The sequence below is a fragment of the Pimephales promelas genome, chromosome 20 (assembly GCF_988280905.1).
Source record: "Pimephales promelas chromosome 20, fPimPro1.hap1.1, whole genome shotgun sequence".
Taxonomy (NCBI): Eukaryota; Metazoa; Chordata; class Actinopteri; order Cypriniformes; family Leuciscidae; genus Pimephales; species Pimephales promelas.
In genome coordinates this window covers 30,005,510-30,021,254 of record NC_142788.1, presented here as the reverse complement: position 1 = coordinate 30,021,254, position 15,745 = coordinate 30,005,510, and the positions used below count along the sequence as shown (strand labels likewise).

The 15,745-nt window shown below is 34.8% G+C and overlaps 1 protein-coding gene across 2 annotated transcripts; it reads right to left on the bottom strand.

Annotated features, from left to right (window-relative positions):
- Positions 1-3,059: 3,059 nt before the first annotated feature.
- znf341 (zinc finger protein 341) lies at positions 3,060-15,433 on the bottom strand. Of its 2 annotated transcripts, none has more exons than XM_039674420.2 (16): positions 15,355-15,433; positions 13,851-13,958; positions 12,571-12,752; positions 12,322-12,471; positions 11,761-11,967; positions 10,391-10,565; positions 9,813-9,906; positions 9,496-9,701; positions 8,337-8,512; positions 7,638-7,846; positions 7,093-7,189; positions 5,953-6,085; positions 5,296-5,407; positions 5,151-5,221; positions 4,708-4,908; positions 3,060-3,881 (listed from the first exon to the last, which is right to left on the bottom strand). In XM_039674420.2, exons 1-16 carry the CDS (start codon positions 15,431-15,433, stop codon positions 3,637-3,639), a joined length of 2,445 nt encoding a protein of 814 aa, XP_039530354.2. In that variant the 3' UTR covers positions 3,060-3,636. The 2 variants fall into 2 exon arrangements, with proteins under 2 accessions (XP_039530354.2, XP_039530356.2); XM_039674422.2 differs by having other exon boundaries at positions 9,813-9,903; positions 15,355-15,410.
- Positions 15,434-15,745: the final 312 nt, after the last annotated feature.

Below are 15,745 nucleotides of genomic sequence, written 5' to 3'. Positions count from 1 at the left end.
CAATGCCAAAAATATTAATGATCCTAATGTTCTCTCTCTCTCTACTGTGTATATATATCTCATATATATATATAGAGAGAGAGAGAGATAGACAGAAATATATATATATATAGAATCTCTCTCTCTCTCTCTCTCTCTCTCTCTCTATATATATATATATATATATATATATATATATATGAAGAGTTCAGATGCAAAAGCCTCTAAATGCCATTTGAAATTTTCTTCTTTAATGATGATTTTTATCAAACTTGTATATTTAAGTTCAGTAATTTCACTTAAATAACAATTAATAGGTAATTATCATTGCCATTTAAGTGAAATTACTGAACTTAAATATACAAGTTCGATAAAAATCATCATTAAAGAAGAAAATTTCAAATGGCATTTAGAGGCTTTTGCATCTGAACTCTTCATATATATATATATATATATATATATATATATATATATATATATATATGCATGTTTGTGTGAATATTAAAACATCTATTAATACAGAAACAACAAAAGATATAAATAACTGGCCTAACCATCTTTTGGGGTTGAAAATACTAACGTGCCTGAGACTTTTGCACCGTGTATCTGTGTGTGTGTATGTAATTGCGTTTGTATTAATAGATGTTTTATTTCTCTCACACACACACACACATATATATTTTTTATTTTATTTTATTTGATGCGTATCTTGATTTTGTGGTGAAATATGGCCTTGACATTTCTAAAATGATGAAATTGACTTCAAGTTGGTGTTTGAGGATCAGAGCGTGGAGTTCTTGTACTCTCGTCTCTGGTGCGTTTAATTTCGCGCTCTGGTTCTTTAGCACAGATTCACATTACTGAATAATTTCTCTGAAATTGTGTCATTTTTTGATGCGCGACAGACGTGGCTCCGGCCTCGAATCCCTGAAGCGATAATGTGAGTTAATTTTGGGCCTAATATTTGGACGAGGGCAGTATTTATTAGCGGTGCGCGCGTCTGACCGACCGCGAGTGTCGAGCGCTCTAGTTCTATAGGGCGACTGCTTTTTAACGCGTCTTTTTAAGTATTCTGGAAGCTCTTTGGCTGTTCAGATTGTCGTTTATTTCATGTTTCATGAATTATTTGAAGTGATATTAGTCTAAACCACTGGAGCACAAAAGCCCCACTTAAAGCGTGCAGCTGTGGTTCAGTGCATTGCATTATGGGTAATAATATCAAGGCTCGAATGGGTGACTGTCTTTTTTAATTAAAGAAAATGAATCAACATCAAATATTTATTTCAATAGCTATTTTTATCCAAATTACCCTGTTTGAATGAGTATTTAACCAGTGAAATCCCCAGGACAATGGTTTATTAATAAGTGACAAGGCTTTAATTTTGGCTTTTATTTCCAACTGATCCATGTAAACCAAACAGCTTTGACTCTGTATATGAACTGAACCCTGTACATGTGTGAATACTCTCCTCTCTGTTCTGATAATTCAAATGATTTTAGTATTAAAGTAGAAGCGACTGCTTTCACGGTTGTTTCAGAGTTTATTTACTAGAGTTGATTTGTATGTATAGTCGAATGTGAAAAGATGTTCAGCAGCTGAATAAATAATTCTATGGGAAATGTCTTGTTGTTGGTGTTTTTTTTTTTAGATCTGAACTCTGTTCATAATGCAAGGAAATGAGTTTCAGCAACAAATCATGGGATGATGAGATGTCACTTTCAAGGGGTCATGACATGAGAAATCATATTTGCCTTGATCTTTTGATATGTAAAAAGTCTTTGTACCGTTAAAACACCCTGCAAGTTTTAGAGCTTGAAACATCATCCTCGTTCAAAACAACTCATTTATTTTACCAAGCTCCAAAAACAAGCTTTTGTGACGTCATATATTTGGATAAAACCGTCTCCAGCGAGATATTGACCAATAGTAATACAGCATTGTACCATAGGCCCCGCCCACTGAGGTTCAGTATTTTAACGGTCGACAGAAAATCGATCGCTTTGCCTTTGACTCTGAGGCGTCCATATAAATATAAACCTCTCATTATCGTCTGTGTGTATCGAGATTCAGAAGGATCCCAGCGTCAGAAACAAGTGGGTGCTTTATTCTCAATCGCCAGAGGATTATATGTTTGTTCAGAGCATTGTTTAATAATCGAGAGAGTTCGCATTCGCAAAGATAACGTTACTTTTCTTGACAGATTTGCAACGACGGTTTTGAATCTGACGGCAGCGGCAAACCGTAAGTAAATGATTTTATAAAGCTTTGTCTGTAAAAGATGGTTTTATTGGAAAGATTTTATATGGATAATGTTTTCAAAACACTTGAGTGCAATCGAATGAGTTTTGATGTTAGTCAATCATAACAGGCCATTTAACTGACAAGCCTTAAAGGAGCCGCGTCTTAAAAACTCATTTCAGAATGTAGAAATTAATCGTTTTCTGCTCATTTTGTTTTGTGTGTGTGTGCAGAACTTTATTAACGTTTTAAGTGAACCTCAAAGAACATATTAAAATTATAATGAAAAAAGTCCATGTCATGATGACCCCCTTATGGCATGAAACATCATAAAACAATCCACAGACAGCCAATGAAAGCAGCTATACCCGTACAGAGATCTATGTTTTTACATTTAATTTGTTTTTACTTTAGTTTTAGTAAATTTAGTACTTAAAAAAAAAAAGCCTTGTCAAGGGAGAAAAAAACGCTTAAATTGAAGGTTTGGTTGTCTTTGTCTCAGTTTAGTATTATAGTAGATATTAATTTGTAATTAATATTTAGAGTGAACTTTTGCTTTAATATTTCAGTTTTAATTTTATTTGAGATTTTAGTAAGTGCTGTTTTTTTTAATAAAAAGAATAAACTAATAAAATGTGCTTAAGTTAAGTTACTTAACTTTGTCCATGTAATATTTATATATTTCTTTTTTTCAGCTTTAGGCTATTTAATTAGCAAAATATATCTAGAATAGATTTGGTTTACAATAACAACAGCATTTTGCCAGGTTATTGGTCAATATCTCATAAATTGCACGATTAGAAAAACAAGCCATGATAACTGTACGGCAAACATGCAGAAATACAGCTCAATATTTTATTTCTGTATCAGGTTACAGTTCATCTCAACAAATGCGAGAAAAAATAAATTAGCTAGCAAGGATGTTTTAATATAAAACATATCAAATATTAAAGATCCTCTACAGGGTTTTTGTACCCTTGACAATGATAGACGTGATGCACTCGATTCATTGAGAATATTATCAGCAGCCGTTTATGAACACTGTTTATCCATATTACACATTTAACATAACAATTAAATAACTTGCAGTGTACACTACAGCATCCCAGGCATTAATATTTTAACGATTTATAAAAAATTAATTCATTAAAAAATTCATAAAAATTGTTCATTTGTGAAAATTATCTTAAGTATAATTCACTTTTGTTGATCGCAGAGCTTTATATATTTATATATAATCTAATAATCCAAAAAATAATCCGCTAATCCAAAAAAATTCAGATTCCAGTGATGTAAACTTCCAGGTTGGCCCACAAATGAACATCATCCCCGCTCAATTCTATCCGTAAACAACATGACACAGGTGTGGGGATTCTGGGAAATACATGTGCAAACACATCTCCTCATCCAGATCTTCATCAGTCCCCCGTCTGGAAGCACATGGGTTCAGACAGCAGTCTGACGGCTCGCTCTTCCTCCTGCATGTGATCCAGTCTCGTCTCGTTATTCCTCTCTTCCTCCTCATCCTCCTCTTCCTCTCGGGTCTGTTTCTCCTCTCCATCCATTCCCATAATTCCCTCCTGCTGCGTCTCGTTATCATTATCATCGCCCTCCTCTTCGCTTTCTCCGTGTTCGTCGGGCTCCATGGCAGAAGATCCGTCCCCTGAATGTTTCATGAAAAGTTGTGTGTATATATGTGTATAGTTAAACCAAAAATTATTCAGACATCAGATATCATTTTTGATATTTATACTAGTGTGTGCAGGACACTATAGTTCATTTATTAAATGAGAAGGATTATTATTATTAAAATGTTACAAATTATACCCAAAAATTCTTCATACAGTGATTACCTGTAAAAGTGAGTGTGTGTGCATGAGTGAGTGAGTACGTGTGTGTGTGTGAATGAATGAGTGTGTGAGTGGGAGTAAATGCGAATAAATGTGTGTGTGTGTGTGTGAGTGAGTGAGTGAGTGAGTGAGTGAGTGAGTGAGTGAGTGAGTAAGTGTGTGTCTGAGTAAGTGAGTGTGTGTGTGTGAGTGAGTGAGTGAGTGGGAGTAAATGTGTGTGTGAGCGAGTGAGTACGTGTGTGAATGATTGAGTGTGTGTGTGTTAGTGTGTGTGTGTGTGAGTGCAGCGCACGCAGCGTGTGAGTGAGTGAGTGCGTGGCTGCGTGCGTGTTAGTGAGTGCGTGTGTGTGTGAGCGAGTGTGTGAGTGAGTGCATGCAAGCGAGTGTGTGTGTGCTGTGAATGAGTGTGTTTGTGTGAGTATGCATGTGTAAGTGCGAGTGTGTGTTTGTGAATGATTGAGTGAGTGAGTGTGTGTGTGTGTGTGTGTGTGTGTGTGTGAGCGAGTGTGTGTTTGTGAGTGAGTACCTGCGAGCGAGTGTGTGTGCTGTGAATGAGTGAGTGCGTGCGAGTGTGTGTGTGAGAGTAAATGAGTGAGTGCGTGCATGCGAGCGTGTGTGAGTGTAAGTGTGTGTGTGTACCTTCGCTGCTGTTGTCCCGTCCCTGCGCGGCCCCCGCGAGCGGACACTTGTGATCTCTGTAGTATTTCTGGCGTGTGAAGCCTTTGTTACAGGCGGAGCAGCGGAAGCGGTAGTTGTCTGTGTGTGAGCGCTGATGTTCCAGCATATGAGCTCGACGACTGAACGACTTCTGACAGAACTGACACTTATACGGCTTAATACCTGCAGGAGAGAGAGAGATGAGAGAGAGACATTTGCTTTGCACATTATTATGCAGTTCCACAATATTTTCGTTGGCAAAAGTGAGCAAAACCTGACAATACTGAGTCTAAAATATGACAATATTAATTAGAATTATTTCTTATTCATTGAACTGTCGAATAAAATCAAATCGCTCGTTACTCGTGTGATATTACTTAACTATATAAGAAAAATGTGCGACCAAAACTCTTTTGAGACTTCACCTGAATGAGAGAGAATATGAGCTTTGAGTTTGTCGGGCCTGTTGAACTCTTTGCTGCAGCCCACGTGAGTCCTGCAGAGGAAAGACAATAGAAACGTTGACATGTGACTGATGTTGTGTGTGGCGATCTGACAGCTGTCACTCACCTGAAGGGACACTTGTACTTCTTGAAGGGTTCGTGGATCAGCATGTGCCTCTTTACTTTGTCCTTCCTGTTGAAGGTGGCTTCGCAGACGGAGCATTTATACGGTTTCTCCCCTGTAGAGCGAGAAAACCTCACTTAACATCACTGCAGTTCATCAGATGCTCCATCAAAGCAGATTCATTCATTTACTTGTTTGTTTTTGGACACATAAATCTTTAAATATGTTAAATACTTAATTTAAAGTGCCCCTATTATGCTATTTTAAAGGTTCCTAATTTGTTTTGGAGTCTCTTACACGGGTTTACATGCGTCCAAGTCAAAAAAACACGATTCTGTCTCTCTAAACCCCGCCTTTCCACAAGCTTCCACTGCTCTGATTGGTCAGATGGCCCAGTCTGTTGTGATTGGTGTACTCTGCTCTGATTGGTCAGATGGCCCAGTCTGATTGGTAGACCGCTTACAGCTTATTGATCTTTGAAATTTGCATTAGACTTTCTTACATTCACAAACAGCATTATTATTACACACTACATAAAAGGTCATATCTGAAAAACCATACTAGGGGCAATTCATCATTTCTGATGCAATTCATATACAAATTATATAACTAGCTACATAACAATAAAACTGCATTAAAGAGTAAAGGACATTTCCAAACCTGAGTGGATCTGTGTGTGTAGTTTGAGGTAGTGCTCGGTTTTGAAGAACTTTTTACAGATCTGACACTTGAATTTGCCGCCGACGCCGTGAGTGGAGAGATGCCTCCGGAAATACCTCTCGCACGGAAACACCTGCGACATGCAAACACACGACAGATCTTCATTCTCCAGTGCCATTCTTTTCAGACTCCTTCCGCTATTCTTGACTAAAGCTTAAAACAAACCTCTTAAAAGTCTGAAATAAAGCTACAGTGAAATAAAACAGGTATATTAGATAAAAAAAACTTAAACTTAAAAAACTAAATGAAAATTTGAAATTTTGCTCTTGCACCAGTCGTTTAAGCTGAAGTACTAAAACTGACATAGAATTAAACTAAAAAATAATAATAAAAATGACAAAAGCTCATTACAAAACTACAAACATTTAAACTAAAATTAAAACAAAAACTGAAAATCTTCAAATAAAAGCTAATTCAAAATAGTAATAAATACTATAGTTTAATATTAAAAGTGTTAAAAAATTAATTTTCGTTCATTTAAATAAAACTGAAATATAATATGTATATTGACAAACTTAAACTTAAAAATAATTACTAAAAGTAAAATCAAATGTTAAAAAAGCTAATTTAAAGTTTTAATAAATACTGTAACAGTGTATGAATAATACTAAAACTATTAAAAATAATTTTCATTACCTGAAATAAAGCTGAAATAAAATATGATTATTAGATAAAAAAAACTTAAAATTACTAAAACAAACTGAAATAAAATAAATTAAAAATATATAGAAATATATATAAAAAAATTATATAAAACTTAAAACTGAAGTATTAATATTACTAAAACACACTAAAATTAAATTAATTAAAAAATAGAAATATTAATATATATATAACTTAAACTGAAGTATTAAAATGACTAAAATAAAAATTAAAAATAAATAGAAATATTAAAAAATAATCATATAAAACCTAAATTGAACTATTAACATTACTAAAACAAACTGAAACAAAATAAAATAAATTAAAAATAAATAGAAATATTCAAAAAGATATATATCTATATAAAAGAGCAAGGGCACATGACATAATTACAAAAGGCTTTCGATGTGTGAATGTAAGCGGTGTAGTGTAGAGTACCTTCATGCAGTGTGGACAGGGGTAGTTGTGTGTGGCGTTCAGCAGATGCTGCTCCAGAGCCTCTTGTGTGGAGTATTTACTCTGACACTTCATACATCTGAACACAAACACAACCAGTTCAGACAGAAGCAGTCGAAGATCACAGCTCAAAACACGTCAACCTGAACTATCATCACTGAGAACCGCTGTGCTGTCGCCATATAATCAAATATCAGACTCATTTTTATTAACTAACATTAATGCTATAAGAACACGTTAGTTAACACATTAACTAATGTTAACAAATGAGACCAAATGTTCTTAAAGTAGTCATGTGACATCAGTGGGTTAGATACATTGAAAATACATTTCAGACCTAAAATAACACAAACTATGACTTTATTCAGCATTGTATTGTGTTCCGGTTGTGTTGTGGATCCGCGTTCCCTTTAAAGCGTTTACGTGAGGGCTTTTGAGTCTGATTACTACAGATGATTTGGAAGTCAGTGTGATTGTGTGTTTCTGACCCCTGCTGGTGGTGTGGTGTTACTGTGAGCGTGTCTGACCTGTAGTAGTTGGTCTCTTTGCGCTGGTTCTGCTGCGGACAGAAGCTGTGTGAGTACTGGTGAAGGCCGAGCTCGAAGAGAGACGGGAAGACTTTACTGCACTGGTGACAGCGGTACGTCAGATGCTCCTGGTGTGTGTGGATGTGCTCCAGAAACTGATCCAGCTTCTGAAAGGTCTGAGAGCAGCTCTTCACCACACAGCGGTACACCTGCACAACAACATGCGCTTCGATTAACTCGAAAATTCCCATTCCAATTCAGGAATCAAATACTTGTTATAAAATTAGAATTTCGATTCCTCTCACTTGTTTCCACCAAAAAAGAACTGGTTCGTAACTAGTGCTGGTTCAAAGATGGTTCAACTTGCGAAACGTCTCAGAACCTGTTTTTGTTTCCACTGACTAGAGAACCCAGCGAATTACGTCGTTATGTCACTGTGTACGTCACCATACGTCTCAGCTTTCCCAGAAACACTTGCGCCAACTTCAAGCATAACAATTACAATGGCGGACTACATCGTCTTTCTGCAAATGTTTCTCCTGGCTTTGCGATCCTATATTGTACTATATTATCCTATATTGATACTATCTTTCTACTAGCGCTGTGTTTTTAGCGATCCCGTATTGTTGATGGTCACATTAGCCCCGACACCTCACAAAATCTTTTTGACCCCAAACTTTTGAATGACAGATGTGGTACCTGCTCGTTCTTGTGCTGGGTCATGTGAGACTTCAGCTGGAAGTATGTGCTGAATTTGTCGGAGCAGAACTGGCACTGATATGAGCTGTCGATGAGGATGATCTGCTTGTTCGTGTTCGTGCCGTCGCTCTGCTTGTCCTCCGTCTCCTGGACCTCAGCGTCCGGCTCTTCAATAGCTGAAGACCAGACCAATGAGCTTCAGTTCAGATATTATATATCATTTCAGAGCATTGGGTATTGACACCAATTTCACAGAATGATTCGATTCACAGTTACGATTCAATCCCGATCTGTATCGATTCATTTGGATATACAGTCAAATTTATTAAATTCCTTCAACATTTCTCACATTATTGCAGTTTATTCGCTATAGTTTAGAAGATGCTAATACGAGTTCTCAGATCAGTGGATATTTGACTGGTTTTGTCCGTCCGTCTGTTAGACTCTCACACATGAATTATGTTGAATATCTGTCAGCCGTTAAATTAGATAATACCATTTTAGCTCAAACTATTACCAAGCAATGCTTCATGTGTGTGTGTAAAAAGAGCATTAGCAAAAACACTGAAGCAAAACACAGTCCGGTATAATTTTGATCCCAAATTTGTATAAATGTTCACTGGTAGTCACTGTATGAAGAGTTTTGGGTATAATATGTCACATTTTACACTTAGTTTGCTCTCCTCACTTACTAGCCAGTAAAAAATATCAAAAATGATATCTGGTGTCTGAATAATTTTTGGTTTAACTGTATATCAGGTAGAGTAAAGTGAATTTGGAAGCTAAGCCCAAAAAAGCACAATGTTTATTTCAATTTATTGGATAGTAGGTGCACTACAGATAATGTTTAGTGAAGTTTTGTTCACACACCAAATTAAAACAAGCAAGGTTCTCTCAAAGTTTGTTGTTTGTGGTGAAAATCCAGCATTTAATGTTGTTTATGTGTGTATGTGGTGTTTTTAATACTCTTTCAGACACACCATGTGTAAATTCGACAGCATTGCGGAGTATTTCCTCCTTAAACCTGCAGTGAACCAAAGACAGTCTCAAAAACACGCTTTGAAATCGCTGACGTCACAAACGACCTTGTAACCAATCAGATCAACCAGGTATGTGTGAAAGGGCCCTTAGTAGCGAGCGCCTGGCTGTGTGATCTCACCTTGCTCGTGCTCCTCTTCCTCGGCCGGCTGCGAGTTCTGCTGGTTGCTGAGAGGAAGCACGCGGACAGTGATGGGCATCCTTGAGGCGGTGCTGTGAACGCCGGCGGGCCAAACCTTGTGCGTCTGCATGTGTTTCTTCACGTTAGACTTCTGGGCGAAGGCTCGGCCACACACGATACACTGAAACGGCTTTTCACCCGTGTGACTGCACAGAGGACGAGAAGAGCGCCGCTGCGGCTCTGTTTACGGGGTTTTGCATCAAAACATTTGAATTTCATGCCGTTTTAAGAGCCCTGATATAAATCAAATCATTTACCTTCTTATATGTTGCTGGAGGTCAAAGTTCTTGGTAAACACTTTGTCACAGTAATTGCACTTGAGCTTCTGGGCTTTTCCTTTGGCTTGTCCTGCTGGAACAAAATAAGGCTGTGTTTACTTTTAAGGCTGTTTCCTTCAATGGGTGCTCTTGCCATTGTACATTTTGGCATGTTGGTAAGTTTTATTTTTATGTTTTTTAAAAAATCTGTTAATCAAAGAGCATTTATTTGAACAAAAATACAGTGAAAATTGTGAAATATTATTCTAATGTAAAATAACTGTTGTCTATGTGAATATATTGTAAAATGTAATTTATTCCTGTGATCAAAGCTGGATTTTCATCATCATTACTCCAGTCTTCAGTGTCACATGATCCTTCAGAAATCACTCTAATATGACATTATTTGAAATAGAAATCTTTACTAACTTAATAAATGTCTTTACTGTCACTTTTGATCAATTTAACGCATCCTTGCTGAATAATAAAACTTTGAACAGTAGTATTTGATTATTGAAATACACATGTGTATATGTATATTTCTGCAGGTTTGCTGGTGTAGATGATGTGTAAACTACCATCCTGTGTTTTCTTGGAGGTTCTGGCTCTCTTAGGGATGATGACCTTGTCGTATTCGGCCAGCTCGGAGAGGTTTGTGCTGATGGTGCAGCTCTTGTTTTTGGCGGTGTGTTTTCCTGGACTGTAAACCGGAGCGGCGCTGAACACCTGGCCCTCCACACACTGACTGGGGATCTGTCAAATCAGGTCAGGAAATGCTCAACAATCAGAGAAACCTGCATCAGTATATATATATATATATATATATATATATATATATATATATCCATATTTGTTTTTATTTAATAGTTCTTCTTCTTATTTATATTGCATCTATTTATATGCAACACCTATTTAAAGCTGAATATAAATATTTATATTATTTATACTTATATTAGAGAATATAAATATTAGTGCTGTCAAACCGATTAATCACATCTAAAAAATGTGTATATAAATATATATATGTGTGTGTGTGTGTGTGTGTGTGTGTGTATATATATATATATATATACACACACACACATATATTTACAAACTTTTATTAGATGTGATTAATGGCGATTAATCGATCTGACAGGACTAATTACAACAAATTTACTAACAAAGGCATACTTTTATTTTCAACCAGTGTTGTTTTTGTTATAAACGTTTTTTTGTTTTTGAAATAAAGCTAATAATATTAACATAAAAACTTATATAATATTAACATATACATTAAAAACTTAAATTGAAAATGTTGCAAGTAATTTTGTGCTACAATTACAAAACTAAAATTAAATAAATTAAACCTAAATATAATTAAAAAACAAACACTATTAGCAGTGCTGTTATTGTTAACACTTAAACCTTTAAAAATAGTTTTCATTAATTAAACAGAGCTGAAATAAGTCAATATTAGATGAAAAACCTCAAATTAAAAAACTTGAGAAAATTATGTTAAATGTTTTTATGCAAATAAGTGAAATATAAAAAGTGCAAGTTGAAGTACTAAAATTACTAAAACTGAAATAAAATAAATTAAAGCTCAAATAATATTAAAAAACAAACTGATACAAATAACAGAAGCACATATAATAATTACTAAACCTTAATCTAAAATTAATACCATGATGTTATATAAATAATACTAAAATAACACTTCCTACATAACAAAATTGCTAAACCTTAAGCTAAAATGAAAATAAAGAAGCTAAAAGCTAACTCAAAATATTAATAAATACTTTAAAAGTGTATAAATAATACTAAAAATAACACCGTTAACATTAATAATCTAGGTAATAATAATATTCAGAACATGAAATTATATAAGTTAGTTACTAACTGTCAAAAAAGCTGTATTTCGCTATTAATACTGGTGAGATTAGCATGACGTTTTTGAGCGCAGTACCTGAATGGACTGAAAGGACTGAAGCCCCAGCGCCGGCACCTCCGCAGTCCCGCCTCCAGCCATAGGGGGCAGTGTGCTGTACACCTGCACCACTGAGTTACTGTGGCTGGAGGACACCTGTGACGAGAGGGGCGTGGCCTGTGTGGGGGGGAGGGGCTGATGATGGTGCTGGAGGTACGAGGATCCCGCGTGCATGCTCAGATTGCTCTGAAAAACACCGTGTCAAAGGTCACCATTTCATTTATCCAATCGAGTGTGCAACTGGTGAAGTGATAACTTAATGTAATCAATCAAACTTTAATTTGTGTAGTAATATTTTTTTATCCTGATTATTTGTATAGTTATTGTGAAAAAAATGCATTTTTAGGTACGTTTTGCGACATTGCTCATTGTTATTAAGCAATACGGCGTAATATATATATATTTTAAATTACAACCATGTCATGTTAAAATTATTTATTATAGTTATGTTTTTTCATCCCCACATTTCTTCTCGTTTGAGAAGCCGTTTCACTGGGATATACGTCACAATGCCGTCTTGAGCCCTCACCCAGTGTTTACCTGGACGGATCCCTGCATGGCTGCCATTGGCTGATCCAGAGAGCTGAACGCTGATATGGCCGACATCAGAACCTCGTCACTGACCAACACGTTTCCCTGGACCAGCGTGTGTGTGAGCGGAGACTGCGGCACGGTGATGTACGTCGACACCTTGAGGAATATACAAATCAATATTAGTACTCGATATCAGTCAGTCTCTCGTGGTGGTTCGTAGTATCTGATAGTGGTTCTTCAGCAGGTGAGCTGTACCTGTCTGTTAGAGGGTCCAGTGCTGATGGACGGGACGGAGGTGTATGCGTTGTTGGAGGCCAGAGAGACGGTGGCCAGAGACGGCGTGTTGGACTGACACTGTTCACGCTTGTGTGTCATGAACGCCGGTAAAGAGTTGAACTGCTTCTTACATTTCCCACACAGAAAGACGTCATCATCATCTGCAGGTTTCATGTGACAAACAAGAACAATCACAGAGTTTTCAGAAAAAAGAACGGGCTGAAAACAATCAGAAATGCATAATTACTATGTACACTCTAAAAAATGCTGGGTTGTTTTAACGGACATACCCAAATGTTGGGTTAAAAATGTAAAAATTTAACCCAACGGCTGGGTTTGTCCATATTTGACCCAAAATTTTTTAGAGTGTACACACTACAAATCATTGTTGTTATTAACTAAAACTAAAATATTATTCATTGATTTAGGTATTTGTAATAAAGCTGAAATAAAATAAATATTAGACAACGAACTAACTGAAATAAATGAGTTGAAGTGCAAAAATTACGACTAATAAAAAGACAAATGAAAATGACAAAAGCAAATTATTACTAAAACTTCAACTAAAAATATATACAATATTTTTAAATATCATTATATATGTATTTACAAATTGTATCATTAGATTTATCAAGAACTAAAACTATTATTAATCATTTTAGGTAGTTAAAATAAAGCTGAAATAAAATATATTTAAATATTAGATGAAAACAAATGTTAACTTAAACAAGTACTAAAATTACTAAGACTAAAACTGAAATAAAAGTAAATGAAATCTTAATGGAAATGTAAAAAAATTTAAATGCAAAAACGCTAAAACTTAAATTAATATTTTAAACAATACTAAGAAATATTTAAATACTACTAAATGTTTAAATCAATACTATGTATATAAAAGTCATTGTACCATTAACTAAAACAACAACTAATTGTTTTAATTAAATTAAATATGAAGCTGCAATAAAATACAAGTATTAGATAACTTAAAAAAACAAGAAACCTAACTGGAACAAAATTGAAATAATAAAACGACTAAAATTGAAATAAAAATATATTTAAACCTTAAAACCTTAAAATAAATAACCAAATTACTAAGACTTAAACTAAAATTAAAATAAAAGCTTATATAAAATATTAATAAATACTATAATAGGATATAAAGAACACTGATAAATGCACACTTTGCCTTGATAGATTACATATACTACATTGTGATAAACTAGAATTTGTTGCCATATAAATGCATGAATGAGTCTCACCCATTGGCTGGATGGTCGTTCCTGAGACATTCTGTGAGCCCGGGTCCAAAACACCACCTTGACTGTCTAACAGTGACTGGACATTGAGCACCGTCTGATTGTCCATGCCTTAACCGATAAATCAATCCATCAATTATTCAACAAACCAACCACTTACTACCTGACAATGTGGCCCGTGCAAAATCCATTACAGGACTATTACTTGAGTTATAGTATTAATAATCACTATGAATCTCTGCACTACTTGATTCTAATCGGTCAAATTGGTTAAAATGACACTGAACTGTTTCTCAAGCACTTGTCATTAGTTGTCATTAAGTCCCTTTCTTTGCATATATTATGATTATTGAAACTAAAATCAATATTTCACACTCATTTATTTTTTATTTATTTGTTTAATTAATATTATATACAGTATGTAGTGCTGTCAAATCGATTAATTGCATTTAATGTAACTATATATATATATGTGTGTGTGTGTGTGTGTGTGTGTGTATATAATATATATGTGTATATATACACACACATACAGTACTATATACACACACATTATATATTTACAAACTTTTATGTAAGGTGTGATTAATCAATTTGACAGCACTATACTCTATATATATATAGGTATACAGTATAAACACTGTGTTGGTGTAATGCATTACTTAATGATTTATTACAGTAATTTAATTACTTTCCCCTTGAAAAAAGTAAAGTAAGGGATTATTCTTATCTTTCTGTTATTTAATTACAGTTACTTCTGATGTAATTGCATTGAATACTGTGTAGACTACAACAATTCTATATATAAAACAATAGTGGGTTTAACATCAACATGTAACATCTAATGTTAAATGTGTGTTTTTAATGTAACATTCTCCCTTTAAACACTTTAGTTTAAGAGTAATTTTATATTATTTATTTGAAATCATTAAAAGAGCAGTTTCATGGACATCCTCGAGATGTATATACACACACAACAATGATTTTAGAGTATCATAGAATCAATTGAGCATTTCCTTCCATCATACTACCCAGTCTACCATCAGTTTAGGAAAAGAGAACATCTGTAACATAAAAACAATCAAGTGTGGAGACAAACATAACTACTAATACTAATACTTAAATGAATTATTTCCGCTTTTATGAGAGAGTTCGCGTGTTTAGTGGCTTTTCCAGTGACGTGTCTCTCTCCCTCCGCCATGATCGGACGAGGCTGTTATTCTGATCGCTCTTCCTCCCTCCTCTACGTCAATCTCTCCTCACATACTTCAACTCAATACATCACATACACCGCGACACTGCGCTAGAATTAATATTATTATTTAAATATTAAAAAAATACTCTTCCTATTTAAACACAATGACATTTTCATGAAGCGAAACAACTGTGTAAAATGTGTTTCTTTGGGCTGTTCGTGTCGCGCGCGCATGCATTCTCAATCAAACATTAAATAATACATTATGTTTTGTGCATATGCGGGAAGATTTTAAATAAAGTGCATTAATACCTTCCAGAACCTCAAATATTGCCTGCGCCATCTTGTAGCTCCTCTGTGTATAACGCCAGCAGTGGGCGGAGTTTATCATTATTATTACAATAGTACAATCATCCACACTGAACTGAAAGTTTTAGATAGATAGATTTTAACTAACCCAAACCTTAACCCTAACAACCCTAATTAAATAGAAAGTATGTTGTTAATTACTATTACTATGTGCTTAATTGTATAACACTGTAACAAGGACACTAATAATAATGTGTAAACGCTGTTACCAAGATGTCGATATTTTTTATGCATTAATTAATTTAGCATTTACGGTGAATTAAAGCTTTAATCTTTAAATAAATGTTTTAATGAATGACAATTAAATGTGGAATATGTTAATATATATATTTAA

Bases quoted from the DNA above. Each gene is read 5' to 3' on its own strand.
- znf341 (XM_039674420.2), bottom strand. From the start codon at position 15,433: ATGATAAACTCCGCCCACTGCTGGCGTTATACACAGAGGAGCTACAAG. The intron at 12,472-12,570 runs GTACAGCTCACC...ATATTCCTCAAG, and splicing joins CTGGACCCTCTAACAGACAG to GTGTCGACGTACATCACCGT. The intron at 3,882-4,707 runs GTACACACACAC...TGAAACATTCAG, and splicing joins ACGGGACAACAGCAGCGAAG to GGGACGGATCTTCTGCCATG.